Here is a 25033-nt window from a genome sequence, read left to right as displayed (position 1 = left end):
TATTTATAATTCTCTCTGTTTGTTTGTTTTTTATAAACTAGGCTAACATCCTGCTGGGCTTGTTGGCCGATACAAAATATCTTCGTCTCATCCATTTAGTTTTGTTTTCTACTTCTTTGTTTAATAGATTGGAAATGTGTGATTGTAGGATCTTTATATTTTGATTTATCCTTTCATTTTTTGGATTTTTAATCAGTTATTTTTCATTGTCTCTTACCTGTCTTATTATTTCTTGTATGTTATTTTCCTTTTTCTTCTTTATCCGAACCATTTGTTGTATCCCAAAACCGCTCATGTAGGCCTTGCTTGTGTCCCAAATTACATTTATATCTGATCCTTGTGTTTTATTAATTTCAAATAATTCTACCAGCGTTTCTTTTGCTCTTTCAACTATTGGTTTGTCCCTCCAGTTCGTTTTGTTTTGTTTTGCTGCTGCTACTGTCAAATTCAATGATGTCTAGGAGGAGGGACATAAAAATTTGCTTGGAGGCTAGTATTAGAGCCCTGAGCAGGAGGCAAGCTGCTCTCCCAACCCCACCCCCCCGCCATAACCTGGATTTAAAAAGAAAAGGCAATTGAATGGATAGAGTTGCTGGATGGAAAACGAAACTTTTGGTTCTTCTAAACCCCTCCTTCCATTTCCTATCCACAAGCTCCATTATTTTAAGGACTGATAGTGCTTTTGGCACCTTAAACTTTTAAGGCACCTCCCTCCCCCGGCCGACCTAGTGCCCCCTGACTTCCTGGATTACAATTCTCATAAGCCCCAGCAGCATATGACCGCGCTGGCTAACTCTGAGGGAAGTAGCAGTCCCAAACATCCAGTGGGCACTCACTTGGGGGAGGCTGCTTTGATGCTTTAAAACTTTCGTATGTAATAATAATAATAATAATAATAATAATTTATTATTTATACCCCACCCATCTGGCTGAGTTTCCCCAGCCACTCTGGGCAGCTCCCAATCAAGTGTTAAAAACAGTACAGTGTTAAATATTAAAAACTTCCCTGAACAGGGCTGCCTTCAGATGTCTTTTAAAAATAGGATAGCTGCTTATTTCCTTCACATCTGAAGGGAGGGTGTTCCACAGGGTGGGCGCCACTACCAAGAAGGCCCTCTGTCTGGTTCCCTGTAGCTTAGCTTCTCGCAATGAGGGAACCACCAGAAGGCCCTCAGCGCTGGACCTCAGTGTCCAGGCTGAACAATGGGGGTGGAGATGCTCCTTCAGGTATACAGGACCGAGGCTGTTGAGGGCTTGAAAGGTCAGCACCAACACTTTGAATTGTGCTCGGAAACGTACTGGGAGCCAATGCAGATCTCTCAGAACCTGTGTATGATGGCCTCGATCTCTGAGGTTCCACAAAATGGTTGTTTCTGCTGTAACACCTGCTCCTCTTGCAGCTGTTGCTTTTAAGCAATACTTTAAAAAAACACAAATAGGTGCAGGAACTCGCCATGAAGAAACTGCCATCTCATGCACCAAAAGCAATTTACATTCTGGGGGTTGGGAGCAAAGGGCATACAGCCGTAGACAGCATTTTCAGGGCTGGGCTGGGTACAAATTATGTTTACCAAGGCTAGTGGGTTCTGCTATAAAGGTGAAGATTTCCAAGATTTGCGCCAGTCACACTGATTTCTGTTTGCTTTCATCAGCCCCACCGTGCGAGGGCAGGTGTGGCTCTGTTAGTTCCCTAAGTCCCCAGATAAACCTCCCTCTCCATTTGCTTCGGGCATGTTGGAGCTGGCAGAAAGCCTCTTGGCCTTGCTGGTGGTTTGCCTTTCGGCCTTGGTCCTTCTCTCAGCATGGAGCCAAATGGCTCAGAGAAGGCAGCTGCCCCCGGGGCCTACGCCCCTCCCCATCCTGGGCAACTTGCTGGATCTGAAGACCCACGACATGCTCACGTCGTTCAAGAAGGTAAGCCGTGGCGACGGCACCCGTCTTTGCCGAGGTCAGACTTTTTGTCCAGTCTTGTCCACTCTGGCTGGCAGCCCCAGCTCTCCAGAGCCTCAGGGGAAGAGATATCTTTGTCATCATCACCTGTATGACTTCAGCCTTTCAGTAGCCATGCACCCAGGGCCTCTCCTGGAGGACCTTATGGTCTTCAAACAAAAACATCTTGGAGATCCCGGGCCACAGGGAGGTTAGGCTGGCCTCAACCAGAGCCAGGGCTTTTTCGGTCGTGGCCCCGATCTGGTGGAACGCTCTGTCCCAAGAGACTAGGGCCCTGCAGGACTTGACATCTTTCCGCAGGGCCTGCAAGACAAAGCTGTTCCACCAGGCCTTTGGCCAAGGCACAGCCTGACCCTCCTTTGGTAATCCTCACAGAACTCTAGCCCAATGGTTGCCATTAATCTGATTCAGAATTGATTTTAGAATGAATTGATTTTAGAATGCTGTGTTACTTTTATTGCTGTTAGCTGCTCTGAGCCCGGCTTCGGCTGGGGAGGGTGGGATATAAATTATTATTATTATATTATTATTATTATTATGCATGAGGACCAAGTGATCTACCATTGCCCCTTTCCGTTGAGGCTCTCCTGCCTCAGGACAAGTGCCAAGAGGAGAATAATGAGGGCTAGAACCTTGTAATTAAAAAAGAAAGAAAATTAAAGCGGGAGGACAAGGTGACCAAAACAACAACAACCCTCCTCTCATTCTATTCTCTTTCTATTATTTCCTGCTTTTGTTAGGCTCTGCTCTGAATTCTTGTCTACCTAACATATAAAACTGCACTTTCCATTGTTGGTCTAGCTCCTTTTCTGCTGACTTTGCTGGACCTCTGACCCTGAGCAATTTCATAGGCCTATCCCATTTCCCCTCTTTTAAGGAATACTTTGCAATCTATCATCTTTGCTTTGTTTTCACCTCTAAATTTCTATACCTCTCCCTCACATGCTTCCTTTCCTTTCTTGCATATCTTTCTACAGTGGTACCTCGGGTTACATACGCTTCAGGTTAAATACGCTTCAGGTTACAGGCTCCGCTAACCCAGAAATAGTGCTTCAGGTTAAGAACTTTGCTTCAGGATGAGAACAGAAATCGTGCTCCGGCGGCGCGGCGGCAGCAGGAGGCCCCATTAGCTAAAGTGGTGCTTCAGGTTAAGAACAGTTTCAGGTTAAGAACGGACCTCAGGAACGAATTAAGTACTTAACCTGAGGTACCACTGTATCTGCTTTTAGATTGAAGGCCATTTCCAGGCACAAGTCTGGCTTATCGTTTGCAGGAGGAAAGCAAACGAGTGGATGCAACCAGCAGCAAATTTCAGTCTCTTTTAATTAACCGAAAGTGGGCCACAGATGTGCATTAATAAACTGGGATTAATACCCACCTCTGGCTACAGCGAGATAAGCCTGTGTGCCCATGGAGATTGCAGAGGTGGTGGGTATTAAATTTCCCAGCCACCGCCTGTTCCCAAGAGGTGCAGCCCTTTGAAAGGGTATCGGGTTACCCTCTCGGAGAAAATGTGCCAAGGCTTGTCAGGGTGGCAGGGCGGGTGCGGCTCTTTCTGGGGGCAGAAGAAGAGCCTTGTGGCGAGAACAAACACAAAGGGGGATTTACCACCGTGACTCCAGCGCTGGAGCTGGGCTGGGGCCCTTGCGCCATGATCTGCGGCGTTTTGGGAGGTAACGCAATAGCACCAAAACCGATACCAAGGCACCCTTGTTGGTTCAGGTTCCAGCGCCGTGAATGCAGCCAGTCTGGGTTGAGCACCAGGTTGGGGCCTTGCTCCATGGCGGATCGGGTGCTTTGCATGCCAACAGGAAGCAGCAGTTGGACCGTCCTCCATTTAAGGCCTCAAAGAGCAGCAACTGGTAGTCAAGTAGGAAACCTAGATGGCGCCGAGATGTAGCAGTGTGGGGCACTTCCCATCAGCTCCAGCCAGCACAGCAGTTGTCCCATCACCCCTAGCATTATGCAGCCACGCCGGTTTGAGCTGATGGGAGTTGTAGTCAGGGCCGTCTTAAGCATATCCGGCGCCATGGTGCAAAGATCCCTCCGGCGCCCCACCCACTGTTTCCCAGAGTTGTTGACCTTTTCCCAAGCCTCTGCGGGGATCGCTCTCCTCCCATGGAGGCTTGGGAAGGAAGCTGCACACCTGCCAGCCATATGGTTGATGGGGTGTAGCTGGCGGGTGTGCAGGAGGGAAAGGGGAGGCCACCGGCAAAGCCGCACAGCTCCCCCACTCACTGGGGCGCCCCTGAGAGGCCGGCGCCCTGGCGCAACGCACCAGTAAACCCAATGGGAAGGACGGCTCTGTTTGTAGTTCAAAACATCTGGAGGGCATCGGGTTGGAGAGGGCTGTGCTAGATAGGCCATGGCAAGGGGCAAAGGCTAGCAGGGATATTAAAGGTAAAGGTAAAGGGACCCCTGACCATTAGGTCCAGTCGTGGATGACTCTGGGGTTGTGGTGCTCATCTCGCTTTATTGGCCGAGGGAGCCGGCGTACAGCTTCTGGGTCATGTGGCCAGCAGGACTAAGCCGCTTCTGGCGAACCAGAGCAGCGCACGGAAAAGCCGTTTACCTTCCTGCCAGAGCTCACCCCGTCGCGGGAGCTCACTCTGTCTTGGGGATTCGAACCGCCGACCTTCTGATCGGCAAGCCATAGACCCTGTGGTTTAACCCACAGCGCCACCTGTGTCCCATAGCAGGGATATTACTTATTACTTATTAAATTTGTTAGTTTTTATTTATACTTTTCAAGTTTATACATTTCATTAGTTTTACGATCAATTTAACATTCAAAGTTTGACTTCCTTCCCCCACCCTTTCTGCAGTTCTTTAAATTAATTTTTTAATATCTTCTGCGTATCCAAATTCATTCAATTTACTCATTTAATTATCTACTTTAAATATACTCTCTTATGAAACTGCAGGTTATTACAATAATCCTGCCAATGTCTTTATCTGTTTGCAATTCATCTGTATATATTCAATAAACCATTTCCAATGTGTTATCTTCATTTCTTATTCTTCCGGCAAGTTTCGCCATTTCTGCATATTCTTATGGAATTTGTTAGGCTTTTTATCTTGGCTCAAGACAACGCAAAATAACTTGGAGCCAATACGATATGTCTCAGGGAAGATCACTAATGACCTTGCCCGGTTCCCATTTCAGCTAAGAGACCAGTATGGACCAGTGTTCACAGTTCACTTGGGACCCAGACGGGTGGTCGTCTTGTATGGATACCAGGCCATCAAGGAAGCCCTGGTGGACCATGCCGAAGAGTTCAGTAGTAGAGGGTACTTGGCCACAGTGGACGACTTCGTTCAGGGTTTTGGTGAGTTCCAAAGGGATCAGTCAGTTACACGGAGCCACGGCAGGAATAAGTCTGTACTAGTCTTCCATATTAGTGTATTTGCAGGGCCATTCCCAGTAAGCAACCCAACTGAAGCATGTTTGGCTACTCTAGAATATCAACGGCCCAATGTCTTCACCTTCATCCGCTTTTGCAGTTCTTCTTATTTATGTAGCTCTCTAAGGAGCTCTAAGGGACACGGGTGGTGCTGTGGGTTAAACCACAGAGCCTAGGACTTGCCGATCAGAAGGTTGGCAGTTCGAATCCCACAACAGGGTGAGCTCCTATTGCTCAGTCCCTGCTCCTGCCAACCCAGCAGTTCGAAAGCACGCCAGTGCAAGTAGATAAATAGGTATCGCTCTAGTGGGAAGGTAAACGGCGTTTCCGTGCACTGCTCTGGTTCGCCAGAAGCGGCTTAGTCATGCTGGCCATATGACCCGGAAGCCGTACGCCAGCTCCCTCGGCCAATAAAGCGAGATGAGCGCCGCAACTCCAGAGTTGGTCACAACTGGACCTGATGGTCAGGGGTCCCTTTACCTTTACCCTTTACCTTTTTAAGGAGCTCTGACCACAACACCTCTTGGTGTTGGACAGCATCTCAGTGCTTGCAAACAACCCTGGTTGCCTAGAGCAGACCCCTTCAACCTTGGCGCCCAGATATTGGTGGACTACAATTCCCATCATCCTTGCTGAACTGGCTGGGGATGTTGGGAGTACCAGTCCCAAATGTAGGATATATCCAGGCTCGTATAACCAATATGTTTAACTCTAATTAATGGATGGAAGGGTTAAGACCACAGAGTAAGCTACCATTCCAGGCTTAGCTAGGCCACACCCCCTCACCTTGGGAGAAAATTTACCAAACCCTTTGTTCTCTTTTGTTCCACCATGTGAACCCTGTCACTCAGGAGGTCTAACCTGGATGCTTAGACTGCATGGCTTTAGCAAGCCACCTTTGTACTTCTATACAAATTTAGAAACGTTTACTACTTTTTCGAACCCAAAATACTACCTCTGTCTTTTCTGGAGGTGACTTTTGAAGAGTCTGTAAGTAAACCAGTTTTAGCTTATCAACCAGGTGGTCTCCTTCTCAGCTAAGTGAAGTAGGGAGCTTTGGAAGAAGGGGATATTTTAAAGGTCTAACAGCCTTTATTTCAGGATTTAACCTCCTTCCACTGGGCCTGTAAGACAGAGCTATTCCGCCTGGCCTTTAATTTGAATTCAGCCTGATCTTTTATTTCCCTTCCCTTCCCTCCCCTTTTATGACCATCACCCGCTCTGAGACCCCATGGCAATTCTCCCCTGGCCTCCTCGCTGGCCCAAGTAGGACTAATTCAGCCAGCTAGCCCTGGTGACTATCCAATGCTTATTAGATGGATTTCCCCCAAATTGATTTCAGAATTTTGAATTTTATTGTTATTCATGTTTTTATACTGTATTTTATGCTGCTTTTACAATTAAGTGTTTTAAATTCGTTGTTAGCTGCCCCGAGCCCAGTTTTTGAACCAGCGGGGTATAAATGATAAAAAAATTATTATTTATTTCCATGCTTTACTTTGCTGCATGTTTTATGATTTTAAATCTCTGCTGGGGCTCTGTGAACCACCCAACATGAGAGCAGATTAATGCGCAAACAGGGTCATCCAGAAGAATCAAAGCAGGGGAAACACATCTGGAAGGATGGGAATCTGTAGAGTCCCCCATTTGCTGCCATTGGCTGCTGAAGGGGTTGGGTTTTGTTTGTTTGTTTTCTGCATTTTCAGGGATTGCTTTTGCCAACGGGGAACGCTGGAAGCAACTTCGACGGTTCACACTCAGCACCTTGAGGAATTTTGGAATGGGAAAAAGGTCCATCGAAGAGCGGATCCAGGAAGAGTCCCAGTTCCTGTTGGAGGAATTCAGAAAAACTGACGGTCAGGATATTTTCCTCCTTTCTTATACTGTGAAATAGGGAGAAGGCCGTAGCTCCGTGCTGGAGCAACTGCTTGGCATGTAGGTCACAGGTTCAATCCACAATGGCATCTCAAGGTAATAATGCGGATGATACAACTGTGGTTGGTTTAATCACGGCTAGAGAGGGGGAGACGGCCTATAGGAAGGAAGTTGAGCAGTTGGAGGAGTGGTGCAGGAAAAACAACTTACTCCTTAACTTAAAGAAAACAAAAGAGATTATTGTGGACTTTAGGAAATGTAAATTGAATATTCGGCCACTTATTATTGAGGGGAAGCCTGTGGAACAGGTCTCGGTGTTTCGATTTCTGGGAATGGAGTTGAGATATGACCTAACTGGGGAGAAAACAGCAAAGACCTGATGAAGAGAGCACAGCAGAGGTTATATTTTCTGAGAATCCTCCGGAAAAATAATCTCTCAAAGGACCTGTTGATGGCATTGTACTGTGGAGAGTGTATTAACTTATGGTCTGTGTGTGTGGTTTGGGAGCTGCACAGTCAGGGGAAAAACAATGCTGTCCAGGGTTGTAAAGACTGCGGAGAGAATAATTGGGTGCACTCTTCCAACCCTGGATCAAATCTATGCTTCCAGGTGCCATAAGAAAGCTGCAGAGATAGCGCAGATCTCTTTCAGCTTCTGCCTTCTGGAAGAAGGTATAGGGCTATAAAGACCAGGACTAGCCACCTGAGAAACAGTTTCTACCCAAATGCAATTCTGGTTCTAAACGCAGTGTAAGGGGTCTCCATAGTATATTGTATTTTAAAATGGGGTATCAGAGTTGTTGTTGTCCATGCCTAAGGTTCTGGCTCCCTTGACCCTTACTGATATATTTCAGTCAAGGTGGAAGAAGATAGTAAATAAGAAAGTACTCAGTCTAGGATTCTCACAAAATGCCATTCTTGTTATGTAAAAGCCAAAGAAAACATACACCAACGCATCTGGGATATCGGGTTGCAAAATTATATAAATGCAGCTTCTATTTTTCCAACAGAGGGCAGGCTCTCATTCTTGCTGATCATCTGATCAATCTATTCCAAAATTTAGGAAAGCATTAAATTTAATGTTCTTCCATCTGCAGAACTGAAGGGCAATATCCAGGGTTATCAATGGCCAGAAGGTTTGACAACGAACATTGCTAATACATTCACAGGAAACTGGAATGCCTGGAATGAATGCAATGAGAACAAGCGATCCCCTAAACCCCACCCACTGAATCCCGACCAGCCTCCAACCTCTCTGCCTTCCAACCACCATATTCCCAGTTGCTGTTCTCTGCTCAATTCCCTCCTCCCGGTTACCATTCCATTTACACTCTTCCCTCACCTCCCAACCCCAAACACAGTTCATGCCAGGTGCACAAAACAGGTGCGCAGCTCCTGAAAGGGTGATAGGTCAGGGGCCGTTGGCTTGCCTACTCTGCAGACTAAGGCCCAGACTTGCAAAGTTCATCACTAGCAAAAGACAGGGGTTGAATCCTGGTTTTCATGTCATGGCTCCCATTCTCCCTGCAGGTTCCCCTTTTGACCCCACGTTCTTCCTGAGCCGGTCAGTTTCCAACGTCATCTGCTCCATTGTTTTTGGCCGGCGCTTTGACTACGAAGACAAAGACTTCCTCTCATTGCTGGCCAAGATCAATGAGAATTTTGTGCTGATGAGCAACACTTGGGGCCAGGTGAGAACTTTGGCTGGGGAGCGAGGAAGGTGGGCTTCAGATGTTGCCCTACAAGGGGATCCTAGAGGAACCGCCCCCTTTCTCGTCACTGGAGGCCGAGGCTGGCAGCAAATCCAGCCTGATGAATCTTTAACTTAGCTGTGATTTGAGCAACACACAGGTCGATCGAGTTCGGCCCTTCCGCACAAAATTTTGTTGAGTCACTTTCTTTGGTAGGCTTCCAGGTCTGAGAGCAGAAGCAAGATCAGGTGACATTGTTGTTTTTCTACTTCGGGAACCTTAATGAGGCAGCAGGACAAACCAAAGGAAGGTTCACTGACGTGCTTTTTTTTAATGTGTGGAGTTTTATTGCCACCAGTTTGACAAGTGTTCTGTTTCCGCCTGTCTAAGGTGCTTCCAGGTGGGAGGCCTAGCTTAGCAAACCGGTCATTCAGGCATAGACAACCATTTCTGCTTTTAATTTAGCAGATCTTCTGCGGGAAAGGGCAAATCCAGGTGAAATGGGAGGAAAAACAGGCTGGCATTTAGATGATGATGATGTGGGAGCAGCCAAAATCTTTCATGCTTGAGGAATACCAGCCCCATAACCAGTCACCACTTAGAAAAGCATGCACAGCTTTGCGTCTTCAGTGTATGCCTTCCGCATATCTAGTAAAGGTAAAGGGACCGCTGACCATTAGGTCCAGTCGTGACCGACTCTGGGGTTGCGCGCTCATCTCGCTCTATAGGCCGAGGGAGCTGGCGTACAGCTTCCAGGTCATGTGGCCAGTATGACTAAGCTGCTTCTGGCGAACCAGAGCAGCGTATGGAAACACCGTTTACCTTCCTGCCAGAGCGGTTCCTATTTATCTACTTGCACTTTGACGTGCTTTCGAACTGCTAGGTTGGCAGGAGCAGGGACCGAGCAACGAGAGCTCACCCCATCGCAGGGATTCGAACCGCCAACCTTCTGATCGGCAAGCCATAGACTCTGTGGTTTAACCCACAGCACCACCTGCGTCCCTTCCGCATATCTAACAGGAAGATTTAATAACACCCCCATTTACCAAAGACTCTGAGTCGGGGGAGGTGAAGGACATTCAACACTATTTCTTACGATGTCCTTTGCTCTCTCTCCAACCGACCTCCCCTTGAGCAAATCTCTATTTTGCTGGCTATCAATAGCGTATTTATTACTTCATAGGTTGCAAAATTTGCCCTGGCCGCAAGTGAATTGAGAGCTAGGCACCAAGATAAGTCTCATAAGGGGGAGTGTGGAAAAAAGTGGAGTGCTTAACATATGCAGGTGTGATTTTTGCATTTTTTGTATGTTTGCTTTGCTGTTGTTGCTGTTCAGTTTTTAATTAATTATCTGTGTCCTACGCATTGTGACGGCTTATAGCTTTTCGCAATAAAGATTTCATTCATCCATTCATAATCAGCACTGAAACACCCTGGGAGAGTTCTGGGTGGCTCTTCTTGAGACCATCCCACCTTTTCCAGAGGGGAGACCCCAGATTTAAGACCCACTGAAGAAGATCTGCTAAAACAGATAAGACTACTTGGAGGGGAAGCATAAGATTTTTAGGAGAAGGGAAAATGTAAAGGCAAAGGCAAAGGTAAAGGGACCCCTGACCACTGGGTCCAGTCATGACCGACTCTGGGGTTGTGGCGCTCATCTCGCTTTATTGGCCGAGGAAGCCGGTGTACAGCTTCCGGGTCATGTGGCCAGCATGACTAAGCCGCTTCTGGCGAACCAGAGCAGCGCACGGAAACGCCGTTTACCTTCCCGCTGCAGCGGTACCTATTTATCTACTTGCACATTGATGTGCTATTGAACTGCTAGGTTGGCAGGAGAGGGAAAATGAGACCACTGTAATTGGCCTCCTGGGAGCGACATCCAGGATCAGGCAGCACTAAAAGAAAACTGGTGACCCCAAAGATGGTAGTGAGTGATCGAATGTGATGGAAATCTCTTTGGTGGGGAAGTTTTTGAAAATCAGAAGGGGTATCAAGAAGATGGAGAACACAAGAGACTCATCCAGCCTTCCCCAACCTTGTCTTTTCCAGATGTTTTGGACTCCAGGTTCTCTCAAATTCCAATTCCACTGGGGCAGAGCTGCAGCAATAGCCTTCAAACGGTGGAGTCAACTGCTGCTTACCTGGACAAGTCGGGGCTAGGTGGGGGCAAAGTGGGGGCTGTACAGATACATAATGGTGGAGGCCTCACCACCATCTTGGCCATCTCTCGTGGTCTCCACCATCATGGAGGGCACCAAGTTAGGGAGGACTGCCATAACGCTAAATTTATTTCATAATGAGCCATCATTGAGGGAAGGCTGTGGGTGTCAGAAGCAACATCAAGGTGTTTGAAGGTCGAATGCTCAAAACATGACAGATCATTGCTCTTCATGCAGCTGTACGAGATGTTTCCATGGGTCATGAGGTTCCTTCCAGGACCCCACAAGAAGATGTTCCGGAACCTGGATGACATCTACGACTTTGTGGCCGAGAGGGTCAAGGTGAACGAAGCATCGCTGGACCCAGACAACCCCCGGGATTTTATTGACTGCTTCCTTATTCAAATGAAAAAGGTATCCTCCTTTTATAACCGTGGGTTATAAAAGGCTAGCTGCCCATAGCAACAGCCTTCTCCATCCTCAACCAGCCCCCTTGGGGGTCTTCAGAGGTGAAATGAGGCGAATGGAGACCACAGAAGGAGGGGAGGGAGGGTTGTCTACAGGCAGACTAGTCAGACTGATATCCTTCAGGCACCAGGGCAAGACTTCTTTATTGTCTACCTGGATTCAGAGATCATCTTCAGAGGCCCTTCTTTGTGTGCCGCCTCCTCGAGAGGTCCGGAGGGTGGCAAGAGAATGGCACCTTCTCTGCAGTGGCTCCCGGTCTGTGGAATGCTCTCCCCAGGGAAGTTTGCCTGGTGCCTTCACTGTACACCTTTAGGCACCAGGCAAAAACGTTCCTTTTTAACCAGGCCTTTGGTTGACCGGATGGGCATCCCATACCCTTCTAAAATGTGGCTCTTTTGGGAGGGTGGGTTATTGAGTTATTGTTTTTATTTTGCTTTTATGTATTTTGGTCTTTTCTGTGAACTGCCCTGAGACCTTTGGGTATAGCTCAGTATATGAATTAAATAAATAAATAAATAAATAAATAAAATTGGACCAGCCATATTAGATCTTTTCAGCTCTGTTTTAAAAGCTGGCACTTTCTGGCTGCTCCACTCTTTCTTACAAAGTATTATATTAAATGGTTGGTTATTCTTGTGCTTGTGTGTGTGTTTTAAATGGAAATCTTGTAATCTGCTCTAGGGGCACATAGACCGAAGAGTGGAATATAAACTTATAAATAAAAGCATGCTCCTACATGGGGAGGGATGGGGAGAGACTGGCAAAGAGAATCTGTGGCGAAGCAACTGCCATGCTGGCTCGTTGTGGCCAGTGTGGAATGTGGGCAGCTAATTTCTCTTTCCCCCTGCCTTTGACTTTGCTCTCCGTTTGGCTTCAGTGGAAGAGAATCTAGTACACTTCAGAGTCATGGCTGGTGTAGATCTAGTCCTATGAGTTGGGGGGGGAGAGATGCCAGGTGATCCATCTCACAGGCTCCTGTGGCCTCTCAGCCACCCTCCCCAGGGAGCATAGGATTGCTCCCTAAATAAATAGAATAATGACGGCGGCCTACCTTGCAGGCCTGTTGTGTTTGAGAGAAGCGTGTGAACACCTTAAGGGCGTTGCCTTTTTAAGACGGGATTTAAAGACGGAGTAAGAGATCGATCATTTTGTGGAGGTAACCAATTTGAAGAGGATGGTAGACAGTTTTCCACCTGACTTACGAGGCGGGGGCCAGACTCACCCATCTCTGCTTCAGATTCCTGGGAGGCCAGAGAGACACTGTCCTGCTGTGAGGACTGATGAGCCCAGGCTCACTGGAACAAACTTTGGGGTTGGGGCAAATGTCAAAAATGCTTTTAAATGTTTTAAAATAGTTTTTAAACTGTGGCGTTTTAAATTTTGGGGTTTTTGTTTTGTTTTTGCTCTGTTGATGGTGGGATAAACCTTTAGTTGGGGCTGGGGATTAGTTTAATAATAATAATTACAATTATACTAAAATTATTATTAGTTTCTACTGTATTATTGGTTTATTGTATAGTTTGTGTTCTCTTCTTAAGGGGAGATGGTCAGGGTTGCCTGGGAGTGGACCCCGGGCAACAGAATGGCTGGGGCAGGTTCCACAGGGGGGATACACTGGGACACCTGATCTCATGGGCAGGAGGAGAAAAACAATCCCTGCCTCCGGGAAGTTTAGGGAAGTTTTTAATATTCTGTTGGGAGCCACCCAGAGTGGCTAGGGAAACCCAGCCAGAGGGGTGGGGTGTAAATAAATAAAAATTATTGTTCTTCTTGTTGAAGGAGAGCAAAAACCCTCTGAGCGAGTTTCATCTCAAAACGATGATCATGACCGTTCTCAACCTGTTCGTTGCTGGGACTGAGACCGTGAGCTCCACACTCCGTTTCGGATTCCTGATTCTGATGAAATATCCAGAGGTGCAAGGTAATAGGGGACAGGTGCGAGCCAAGGGAGGGCATTTACAGGTTAAGTTTAAAAGGGGATGCATTATCTTAGGGAGTGGGGTTGGCCATCTTTTGTGGGCCAGCAGTGGGTGATGGAGTCTTAATTTGAGGCTTCTCCATCCAGAGGAAGAGAAAATAGGGAGTTGGCGGAGGGCACAGATTGTGGACAGAGGTCAGTCTGCCATCCCTCAAGAGTTGCCTGTTTGATCTCAGCCAGGAAGGAGTTCCCACAGAATCAGGCCCACCTGTGTAACATTCAGGACTCAGTACATGCTGTCCAACTGAACCACAGGGGACCACTTAAGCCCGCAGTGATCAGGCAGGGAATTAGGCAATCCTTAAGGTATCCTGGGCCCAAATTTCTTAAGGGCCTTGTAAATTAATATTACCCATGGGAATCAGTTTTAATATCCTCCTTCTGGCACATTCCCAGAGACACCATATAAGCAAGATGCCAAGAAGATCTCCATAGGAAAAATTGGCTATGTTTTCTGAACATTGTGTATTTAAGCAAGATCCAGATCTGTGTGGCGATCAAGACTTCCAAGGGAAGCACTTTGGGGGCTATAATCCATTGGCAATAGGGAAGGGGGGGATTCAATTCAGTTCACATTTAAAGACACTTTCTGAAACCATACGCAAACTGAAACACAGCCAATCTTCAAAATTCACACTTCTCTGAATTTTGCGAGGCGACATCCCAGTCAAGTAACATGCATAAGAATGCATGTTTCTTGGAATGTTAATGTCTTAAATAATAAAACAAAAAGATATAAAATAGAACACATTTTAAAGAAAAAAATGGGACATAATTTGCCTGCAGGAAACACATGTGGCTAGAAGACACAGAAGAGTATTGAATAACAAGAAATTAGGAACCGAATTTATCACCTCTGGTATCCAAAATAGGGGGTAATTGTTATATATGTAAACCCAAAAATAGCGTCAAAATTAATTTTTAAAGATGAAGAAGGCAGATTACTGGGTGTGCAATTAACAAGAAGGATAGAAAAGATAATAGCTGTAGGAATTTATGCACCAAATGGAAATAAAACACAGTATTTTAAATCAGCTGAGGAAAAATTCTTAGAACATATCAATGAAGAGATTGTTCTAATGGGTTATCTTAATGGGGTCACCTCACTGGAATTAGATAGAACAGAAAGAGGGGGGAAATCAAAAGAAGGGAGACTTCCACAATCCTTCTTCCAAATGGCAGAAGATTTAAATTTAAAAGGCGCATGGAGACATAAATACCCAAATGAAAAACAATTCATGCATCACTCAGAGGCAAAACAATCGGCAGGAAGAATTGATGGGATCTGGGTTACAAACAATTTAACCTTGAAAATTAGAAAGGTAGAAATACAACCTAAATCAGTATCAGATCAGAACCCAATCATGTTAGAGTTGAGAAGTGCTAGAGTCCTGTCTAGTCAAGTTGTGTGGGATCAATTCCAATCTCTTACCTCTGAGGATATGGACAGGCTGCTTGGACGAGTGAAACCACCACCTGTCTCCTGGATCCTAGCCCACACTGAGGGCCCCGCTCCTGCCACTCACCACCTGGCCCAGGGCGGGGCCTGACAGGCCTCATAAGGACGGTTGCTGCTACTGCTGCTGCTGTCCAGGAGGACTCGGAGGGGCGCAGAGTTCTTTTTAAAATGTTTTAAAATTTTCTTTTTTCCTTTTGAATTTTTGTATGTGGGGGGGTGGGGGTGGGACGGATGTTTGGTTGGGCTTGTGAATTTGTTTGATTTTGATGTATTTGTAATTTTTACGGTTTTTTGTTTGTATTCTTTTTTTGTTTTATTGCTTTTTTTAAGGTTTTATTTTGTTCTTAAGGGGAGGGGTCAGGGCTGCCGGGGAGTGGGTCCCAGTCAACAAAATGGCTGGGGCATGTTCCACAGGAGGGGATGCACTGGGACAACCGATCTCAGTGATCACGGGTAGGAGGAGGAGTTACGCTAAGACCAAACCATGTCATTACAGAGGAGGCAGGTTTAGTCATTGTCTGAGGACTAGCCCTGCCTCCGGGTCTGGTCCTGACCAGACGGATACTAGAATCAGCAAGGGATACCCACATGACCTGAAGGTGCTGCTGGTGACTGGTGATTGAGAGCAGCTGCTGAGACCACATAACACCTTTTCCCTCTAGATTTTTTTGTGGAAGTAAACTAAATAATAAAACTCAAAAAGCTTAGTTTATTTCCACAATATAATATTTCTAGTTGATTACTTCTCGTTTCAGGGATTGGATTGTGCAATGCGCCCGCGGCATTCCAGCGATTGATTAATTCTCTGATCCATGATATGAGTGATTTTTGCTGTGCCCACTTAGATGACTTGGCTAACTTTTCTAATTCCTGGGGGGAGCATCTTAGGCACGTGCAGAGTGTTTTGTTGCGGTTACAGGAAGCCAACCTGGCGGTGGAGATCTCCAAGTGTCAGTTTGCTCAAGGAGAGGTGATCTATTTGGGGTTCAGGGTGGGGTCTGGAAATATCAAAGCCCTGGAGGCCAAGGTCCAGTGTGTACAGGAATGACCTTGCCCTTAGACAAAAAGGGATGTGCAGTCCTTCATTGGGCAAGTGAATTATTATCGAAGGTTTATTAACCATTTTGCAACCCTTGCCACCCCTTTGACGAAAGAAATCTCTGCCTGTTAAGGTGGCCTGGACTGAGGAGTGTCAGTGTGCTTTTGATATGCTAAAACAGGGATTAATGAGCTCAACAGTGATGCTTGCACCCAACCAGCAGCGTCCATTTGTAGTACAGACAGATGCTAGCCAGACTGGGTTGGGCAGCCTGGCGTCCAGTTGTGTATTTGAGCAAAGAATTGCTACCACGTGAGCAGAATTATTCCACTGTTGAAAAGGAATGTCTTGCTTTGGTTTGGGCTTTGGTCAAACTCCGTCCCTACTTGTGGGGGAATAATTTCAAAGTCCAAACTGATCATTCACCCTTGTGCTGGTTAGAAAGAGTGAAACACACTAACCAGAAGATGGGGGGGGGGCTTCGCTCTTCCAGATTTAAGACTATATTATGAAGCCTCATGCTTATGCTGGATTAAAGAGTGGATGCAGTTAGTTAAGACAGATATACTGGATATTGAGGGCTGGAATAGTAGGTATGGATGGGATGACTATCTTGTCTATAACATGGGTTAAGATAGATAAAGGGTTTCTAAATCACATAATTAGGAGTTCATTATATAAAGTGTGGATAAAATATCAAGCTCCATTAGAACCCATAATTCTGTGGTGGACCTCACCCTTGGAGGATCTCACTTAAAAAAAATATGGGGAAAAACTCGGCTACATATTATCAATTATAAAAGAAGAACATGGCAAATTGAAATTGAAAACTTTTGAGGAACTCAAACAACACTGCACAGACTGGTTACAATACTACCAATTAAACATCTTTAATTTGGATAAGAAAATTGGCTTTGCAAAAGAATCTAAATTACAAAAAGAACTATAACAAAACACAAAGAAATGACTATCCAAAACTTCTAATTTGTTGTTAGATTGGGAATTAAAAGATGAGGAAGTAAAAGAGGTGATGATCAGGTGGGCCCAAGACTTCGGTTATACCATTCAGATGGATCAATGGGAAAAATTGTGGAAGCAAGCTATCAGATATACCGGTACTTCTTGCTGCACAATGAGAAAACCTGATGAAGATGATGTACAGGTGGTACATGACTCCCAAGATATACAAATTAAAATATGTGTTGGAGATGCAAAAAGGAGGAACGATGTACCACGTATGGTGGGGATGTGGGAAAATAAAAAAAATCTGGAGTAGCATACATGAGGAATTAAAAGATGTTTAAAACATCTTTTGAGAAAAAGCCAGAATCATTTCCATTAGGTAGAGTTACACCGGACATCCCCTCCGATAAGAACAAAGTGCTTTTATATGCTACAGCTACTGCCAGAATACTAATAGCTAGACACTGGAAAGGGGAAATTGTTCCAACAGCAGACTGGCAAAACAAGCTGTGAATTTATGGAACTGGCTAAAATGACAGCAGCTATTAGATTCCAATCAAATCAGAAATTGAGAAAAGACTGGGAATGCGTAGAAGAATATATGACAAAACATTGTTCCAAAACACAACTATTGATGTGTATTGACTGAAGTTTGTAAAGTCAAGTAAAAAATAAGAAAAGATGACTTATGGGGAATAAGTAAATACTATGTATAACACAATTTAAAAGTAATGAAAAACAAAAGAAGCCGTGCTGGGCTGGAGGGAGGTCACAATGGTAGAAACAAGGGAAATATAAGTTCGCAGATAGATATATATGGCATGTAATTTGGAATGTACTGTACAAAATGGGAGAATGTGTAACAATGTAATTTTGCAGAAATATTAATAGTTAATTAAAAAATAGCGAAAATAAACAAAAGCTGCATTATATTAGGGAAAGTTACTTTTTTAAAAAGGTCTGCATGCAAATGTGTATACGGTATTAGGAGAAATTCACAATGAAATGTTGGTGACACTTTATTTTTTATTATTGCAAACTGATGTGGAAAACTGAAATTTGGAAAAATGAAATTGAAAAGATTCGCCCCTTCCTATGTTGATGTGGCTAATTCTGCGCAGCCTCACAAAATTCCAGAGTTCGGGGTGTTCTCTGGGTTAAAACCAGTTTCAAACCGCATTTCCACACGTAGCATAAACGGCAGCCCAACGCTGTCCTCTGCCCGTCTCTGCTGCAGAAAAAGTGATCCGAGAGATCGACGATGTGATCGGGAGGGACCGCGTGCCGGCGGTGGAGAAGCGGGCCCAAATGCCGTACACGGATGCGGTGATCCACGAGATCCAGAGGTTTAGTGATGTCATCCCCACCAACCTGCCCCACGCCCTGACCCGGACGGTGCAGCTCAGGGGCTACACGCTGCCTAAGGTGAGCCATATTGGGATTTTTGACTACGTGCTATTTGATATAGCTTCCCACAGAAGCAATTAAGGAGTTGGCCGAAGGCCAAGAAGACTGAGCAGAGGGAGTTATTCTGCCTAGAGATATGGGACCTTGGTTAGTAAAGGTAAAGGTACCCCTGCCCGTACGGGCCAGTCTTGCCAGACTCTAGGGTTGTGCGCTCATCTCACTCTAGAGGCCGGGGGCCAGCGCTGTCCGCAGACACTTCCGGGTCACGTGGCCAGCGTGACAAGCTGCATCTGGCGAGCCAGCGCACCACACGGAACGCCGTCTACCTTCCCGCTGGTAAGCGGTCCCTATTTATCTACTTGCACCCGGAGGTGCTTTCGAACTGCTAGGTTGGCAGGTGCTGGGACCGAACGACGGGAGCACACCCCGCCGCGGGGATTCGAACCGCCGACCATGCAATTGGCAAAACTTAGGCGCTGAGGTTTTACCCACAGCGCCACCCGGGACCTTGGTTACAACTCTGCTATTGGTCGAGGTCTCCAAATAGGCATGATGACTCATGACTCTTGTGGTTCTGGACAGTTAAGAGTTAACACTCCAGGAGTGTTCTTATTAACGGGGTGCACTGCCCACATGACCCTGGCATTTTCCTTTGTGCTCTCTGGGGGCTGCTGAGAGCAGTCCGTCTGAGAATGTGAGCAAGGTAGTTTCGTTTTGTTAGAGACAGAAAGCTGCAAGCATGCAGCTAGATTCTGTAGGTTTTTCTTTTCTGTTTTTGTATGCTTCTAAATAAAGAGCGATAGATTAGAAGCACTGGTGTCGAGCTGAGTTATTGAAGACACCACGCAGACACAGACAAAGCCATTTTACGCTGCGTGTGAACTCTGCTAACGTCCGACAACTGAGAAGAGTGGCAGCACGCGAGTGTAAGCGTGTGGGCGCCATTGAAGTTTGCCGGAGTGGCAATAAATCAAATTTATTGCAGTGCGGTTGCAGCAGACTCCGTGGGTCAAAGGATTTACGAGCCACAAACTTTAACAATGACCTTCCTGGTTGGTTGGTCAGTGTGTGTTCTGAGAGTTCATTGGAGTTTGTTCTGTGAGAGTTAAGATCTGTGCCTGTATCCTTAACAGTGGTAGCTTGGGTTACATACGCTTCAGGTTCCATACGCTTCAGGTTACAGACTCCGCTAACCCAGAAATAGTGCTTCAGGTTAAGAACTTTGCTTCAGGATGAGAACAGAAATCGTGCTCCGGCGGCGCAGCAGCAGCAGGAGGCCCCATTAGCTAAAGTGGTGCTTCAGGTTAAGAACAGTTTCAGGTTAAGAACGGACCTCCAGAATGAATTAAGTACTTAACCCAAGGTACCACTGTATATAGTAACTTGTGATTCTGCTGTAAATAATACACCTATAAGTAACCAAGTTACTAGCAGCAGCGTCTTGTTCCTGCTTCATCCTGCCTGCAACTGACTGCTTCTGGACAGTCTGCTTATGCTCTGCTACATTCAACAGGTTCTGGCTAAGATCCTTCAACAAGCCATTCCCATGAGAAGCACCAGGGAAGGTGGCCAGTTGACCTGCCTGGCTGCCATTGAGAGTGGAGTTTTGAGGCTGGCAAGGAGATCCTGAAGAGCAAATTCAGTCCTTCTAGGGAGGGAGGCCAAGTCAATCAGGGGCGATCTCTCCAGAAAAGTGAGGGGGGCCCCTTGTGGTTTGCACTGCCTGTTCTATTTGGTTCTGCTAAGAGGCTTCTGTAGGGAAGCGGGTGGTGCTGTGGGTTAAACCACAGAGCCTAGGACTTGCCGATCAGAAGGTCAGCGGTTCAAATCCCTGCGACGGGGTGAGCTCCTGTTGCTCGGTCCCTGCTCCTGCCCACCTAGCAGTTCGAAAGCACATCTAAGTGCAAGTAGATAAATAGGCACCGCTCCGGTGGGAAGGTAAACAGCGTTTCCGTGCGCTGCTCTGGTTCGCCAGAAGTGGCTTAGTCCTGCTGGCCACATGATGATGATGATGAGTTTGGATTTGATATCCCGCCTTTCACTCCCTTTAAGGAGTCTCAAAGCACCTAACATTCTCCTTTCCCTTCCTCCCCCACAACAAACACTCTGTGAGGTGAGTGGGGCTGAGAGACTTCAGAGAAGTGTGACTGGCCCAAGGTCACCCAGCAGCTGTATGTGGAGGAGCAGAGACGCGAACCCGGTTCCCCAGATTACGAGACTACCGCTCTTAACCACTACACCACACTGGCTCTCTGACCCGGAAGCTGTACGCCGGCTCCTTCGGCCAGTAAAGCGAGATGAGCGCCGCAACTCCAGAGTCGGCCACGACTGGACCTAATGGTCAGGGGTCCCTTTACCTTTACGAGGCTTCCAGTTGCCTTCTGAGTTAAGGCTGTGGCAGATCCCGACCCATCTCTGTCCCTCCTTCTCTCACCTGCCTCTAGGGCACGGATGTCATTCCCTTGCTGACCTCTGTGCTGAAAGACCCCGAGTGCTTCAGTGACCCCGAAAACTTCAACCCAGGCCACTTCTTGGACGAAGAGGGTCGCTTTAAGAAGAACGACGCCTTCATGCCCTTCTCCACAGGTACCAGGTTGTGGAGGGTGGGGCGGGAGAGTGCTAGAGTCCTGTCTAGTCAAGTTGCGTGGGATCAATTCCAATCTGTTAACTCCGAGGATGTGGACAGGCTGCTTGGATGAGTGAAACCAATCACCTGTCTCCTTGATCCTTGCCCATCCTGGCTTATAAAAGCTAGCCAAGGGCTGGGCGATGGGCTTCCTGGGGTGGTGAATGCTTCCCTCTGTGAGGGAGCCTTCCCAGACCTGCTGAAAGAGGTGGTTGATTGAGTGAGGTGGTTGATTGAGCGAAAGGTTGACTGAGCGAGAGCGAGTGGTTGCTGAACAACTCCAGGCACGCCTGGAAGAAGTGGACCATTTAGATCCTTTCCAGTCGGGATTCAGGCCTCACCATGGGACTGAAACTGCCTTGGTCGCGCTGGTCAATGATCTCCGGCGGGCTAGGGACAAAGGTGAGAGCTGTTTCCTAGTTCTGCTGGATCTCTCAGCGGCGTTTGATACCATCGACCATAACATCCTTCTGGACCATCTAGAGGGGCTGGGAGCTGGGGGCACTGTCATACAGTGGTTCCGCTCCTTTCTCCTGGGCCGTGTCCAGAAAGTGGTGTTGGGGGATGAGTGTTCAGACCCCTGGGCTCTCACTTGTGGGGTGCCTCAGGGTTCCGTCCTCTCCCTCAGGTTTTTCAACATCTACATGCAGCCGCTGGGAGAGATCATCATAATCTATTTCTATAAAATTTTTGTTCCAAGTCTCTTGAATGAACACGTTTTTAATCATGAAAACTCTGCACACTCCAATAGAGTACTTTGCTCCTGGTGCAAGTAGTAGCTTTGGGTTGTCATTGCGACCACACCAGGGAGTGTTTCATCTGCCCCCCACCCCCCCTTATCCATCTGCTGCTGCCCTCCCCAGGCCACAGAGCCTGGTTTCCAGCCAATATCCCACACACAATCACCCCTCAGGTGGCAGAAAAGTTGAATTGTTTCTCAACTGGCTAAACTCCAGCCTTTCACAGCATGCAAAAATCTCTTGCTCTTGCACACAAGTATATATCCCACACACAATGTGTGCAGAGGCGTGACCGTTTTTTAGAATGCTTAAGTTGCCTAAAAAGATAGTCTAAAAAAATCTTATTAAATAAATAAAAGTAACACCTAGAAAGATATTGATTAATTGATTGATTGATTGATTGATTGGACTCAGTCTGACCCTTGTGTTTTCCTCCCCTCATGGTTTTGATCTATGGGCTATTATTAAAATGAGGCTGCATTTTAAATTGTATTTTTAATCTGTATTTTAATTTTTCCCCCTTCTCCTATTATGTCTTTATTGTAATTTTACTGGTGTTAGCCGCCTTGAGCCCAGCTCTGGCCAGGGAGGGTGGGGTATAAATAAAAAAGTATTATTATTATTATTATTATTATTATTATTATTATTATTATTAGGTCAGGCCAGAGTTAGAAAGATCAATAGACTACCTTCACTGCTACCTTGGGTTTTCTTGGAATTGGGGGCAGAAAGGGGACATTGCTGCTTTATCTGTGCTTCCTATCACTGGAGAAGAGACCAAAACAGTAGTGCCACAAATGAACCTGGAAGGAGACCACTCCACATCTGTCTGTGTTTTATACATCCACGGACCTTGCCACTTGCAGAAGAATGAACCAGACTCCCTCTAGTGGGCATCTGTGGGGTGACATAGTTGTAGGACAAAAAAGAATGCGCATAGGAATGGCTTGTGCTTCGAAGCGTTTTGTCACTTCAGACGTGGAACGTTTTTGACCTTTGTTGACCAGAGATAAAAAAAATCAAAATTGGCCTTGTCCTGCGTAAGGCTGCCTTTTATCTCTTTCTGTTTATCTTCCCCAGGCAGAAGCTGTGTGCCTTTAATGGCAGCATTAAAAGCAGAAGGACTTTCCCTGAGAGGACAGGAAGCAGAGCTTTTAGCTGCTTGTTTTTTTGCCACCTCACACTCCCCCCCCCCCCGAACTCCTGCAGGGCACAAGGCTCAATCTTCGCATATGGCAAAGAACTGGGAAGAGCTTGCTTGCAGAATTACAGTGGTACCTCGGGTTACATATGCTTCAGGTTACATATGCTTCAGGTTACAGACTCCATTAACCCAGAAATAGTGCTTCAGGTCAAGAACTTCGCTTCAGGATGAGAACAGAAATCGTGCTCTGCCGGCACGGCAGCAGCGGGAGGCCCCATTAGGTAAAATGGTGCTTCAGGTTAAGAACAGTTTCAGGTTAAGAATGGACCTCCAGAACGAATTAAATACTTAACCCGAGGTACCACTGTAGAGGGATAACTTCTGCACCATCGGAAGACCAAAGTTTTAATAAGGAATGAGGAAAATTTGCAACTTATCTTAAAGACCATTGTAAACAGTTAAAATCTTTAGTAGGATTGGAGTATCACTTGTAGTTTAAGGTTGAATACTGGACATAATGGAACAGGCAAAGGATTTGGAGTATCATAAAAGATGTGGGAGGAAATGATTAATAATGGGACCCACACAGGGGAGGATGGAAGTCCAGGAGATTCCTTGGAATCTTGTTTTAATTATTTATATATCTCTGTAAGAAGGCAGGAGTGCCTAGCGTGCTCTGGTCCATGGGACCACAAAGAGTCGGACACGACTAAACCACTAAACCACAACAACAACATCATCATCTCTGTAAATTTTTAATTTGAAAAACCAAATAACAGTTTGTAAAAAAAATAAAATTCCGTATTTTTTGCTCTATAAGACTCACTTTTTCCCTCCTAAAAAGTAAGGGGAAATGTGTGTGCGTCTTATGGAGCGAATGCAGGCTGCGCAGCTATCCCAGAAGCCAGAACAGCAAGAGGGATTGCTGCTTTCACTGCACAGCGATCCCTCTTGCTGTTCTGGCTTCTGAGATTCAGAATATTTTTTTTCTCGTTTTCCTCCTCCAAAAACTAGGTGCGTCTTGTGGTCTGCTGCGTCTTATAGAGCGAAAAATACGGTAAATTAAATATGCACCATCAAACACCAGACTAAAGCCATAAAGTGCTGCTTGCTTCTCTCTGCAGGGAAAAGGATCTGTGCCGGGGAAAGCCTAGCGCGCATGGAGCTCTTTGTCTTCCTGACTTCCATCCTGCAACATTTCACGCTCAAGTCCCCCGACAACCCCGAGGACATCGACCTCACAGCCACAGCAAACGGTTTTGCAAACATCCCACCCGCCTACCAGCTCTGCACTGTTCCGCGCTGAGGAACGATTGGTTGAGAAGCGGGGCAGGGAAAGGGGCAACAAATTTAATTGGGTGGGGGTTTGGGGGACACACACTAAACATTAGGGGTGGTGCCTGGGAGGTAGTGGCCAATGTGCTATAATCCAAGGAATGAAGCCATACAAATGAAGCTTCCGGACTTTTGGAATGGAAGTTTCAGGGTCTAAGTCAAGCAACCTGGCTTGGTTTTTCTTTATCTGAAAGTGGTCAATAACGCTACTCAGGAACCAGGTTGGCAGTTTGACCTACCTAGCTGCACACCTTGGTCTCTTGATTTTTTGTCTAATAAAAGGGGAGTTACTTTCTGGACAGGGTACAGAAAGGAATGTGATAGGATAATAGGTTAATTGAAACTGTTTATTTATTCTACCATAGATATGCGTGCCAACCAAACCTATTATCAAAACCTTCTAAATCCAACAAATCTGTTTTCTAACAACATCCATTCCTTCAGTCAACAGAGGCATGATGCTTCATAATATAATTTCAAGTCTGGCAAAGCCAAGCCCCTTCTTTAACATCTGTTAACAATTTGAATTGGATTCTTGGTTTCTTCCCCTGCCAGATGTATCTTGAAACTATTTTTTGCCATTCCTTAAATATCGCTGCCCCCTTGATTATTGGAATTGATTTAAACAAAAATAACATTTTTGGTAGCACGTTCATTTTGATAACCGATATCCTTCCCCATAGGGATAGTTTCATCCTTCTCCATACTTCCAGATCTCTCAATTCCATTCCACATCATTGTATAATTATTTTGAAATCAATCTATATTCTTTGATGTTATCCAAATTCCTAAATA

At 46.1% G+C, this 25033-nt stretch overlaps 2 protein-coding genes across 2 annotated transcripts in view; one reads left to right on the top strand and one right to left on the bottom strand.

Annotated features, from left to right (window-relative positions):
• The window catches only part of LOC128420217 (zinc finger protein 501-like), a 169167-nt gene that overhangs the window by 11386 nt on the left and 132748 nt on the right, over window positions 1-25033 (bottom strand). The window lies entirely within an intron of this gene.
• Window positions 1644-24517, top strand: LOC128420212 (cytochrome P450 2G1-like). Its single transcript, XM_053401763.1, has 9 exons — window positions 1644-1914; window positions 5117-5279; window positions 7061-7210; window positions 8760-8920; window positions 11317-11493; window positions 13327-13468; window positions 18224-18411; window positions 20838-20979; window positions 24028-24517. The coding sequence occupies exons 1-9, from the start codon at window positions 1732-1734 to the stop codon at window positions 24207-24209; spliced, it is 1488 nt and encodes a 495-aa protein (XP_053257738.1). The 5' UTR covers window positions 1644-1731; the 3' UTR covers window positions 24210-24517.

This window comes from Podarcis raffonei, chromosome 8 (assembly GCF_027172205.1).
Source record: "Podarcis raffonei isolate rPodRaf1 chromosome 8, rPodRaf1.pri, whole genome shotgun sequence".
Taxonomy (NCBI): domain Eukaryota; kingdom Metazoa; phylum Chordata; class Lepidosauria; order Squamata; family Lacertidae; genus Podarcis; species Podarcis raffonei.
The sequence above is the reverse complement of the archived record's forward strand: the minus strand, read 5'-3'. Positions and strand labels throughout refer to the sequence as shown.

Coding starts and splice junctions, on each gene's coding strand:
- LOC128420212 (XM_053401763.1), top strand. CDS start 1,732: ATGTTGGAGCTGGCAGAAAGCCTCTTGGCCTTGCTGGTGGTTTGCCTT. Junction 5,280..7,060: donor CGACTTCGTTCAGGGTTTTG/GTGAGTTCCAAA, acceptor CTGCATTTTCAG/GGATTGCTTTTGCCAACGGG. Junction 7,211..8,759: donor GGAATTCAGAAAAACTGACG/GTCAGGATATTT, acceptor TTCTCCCTGCAG/GTTCCCCTTTTGACCCCACG.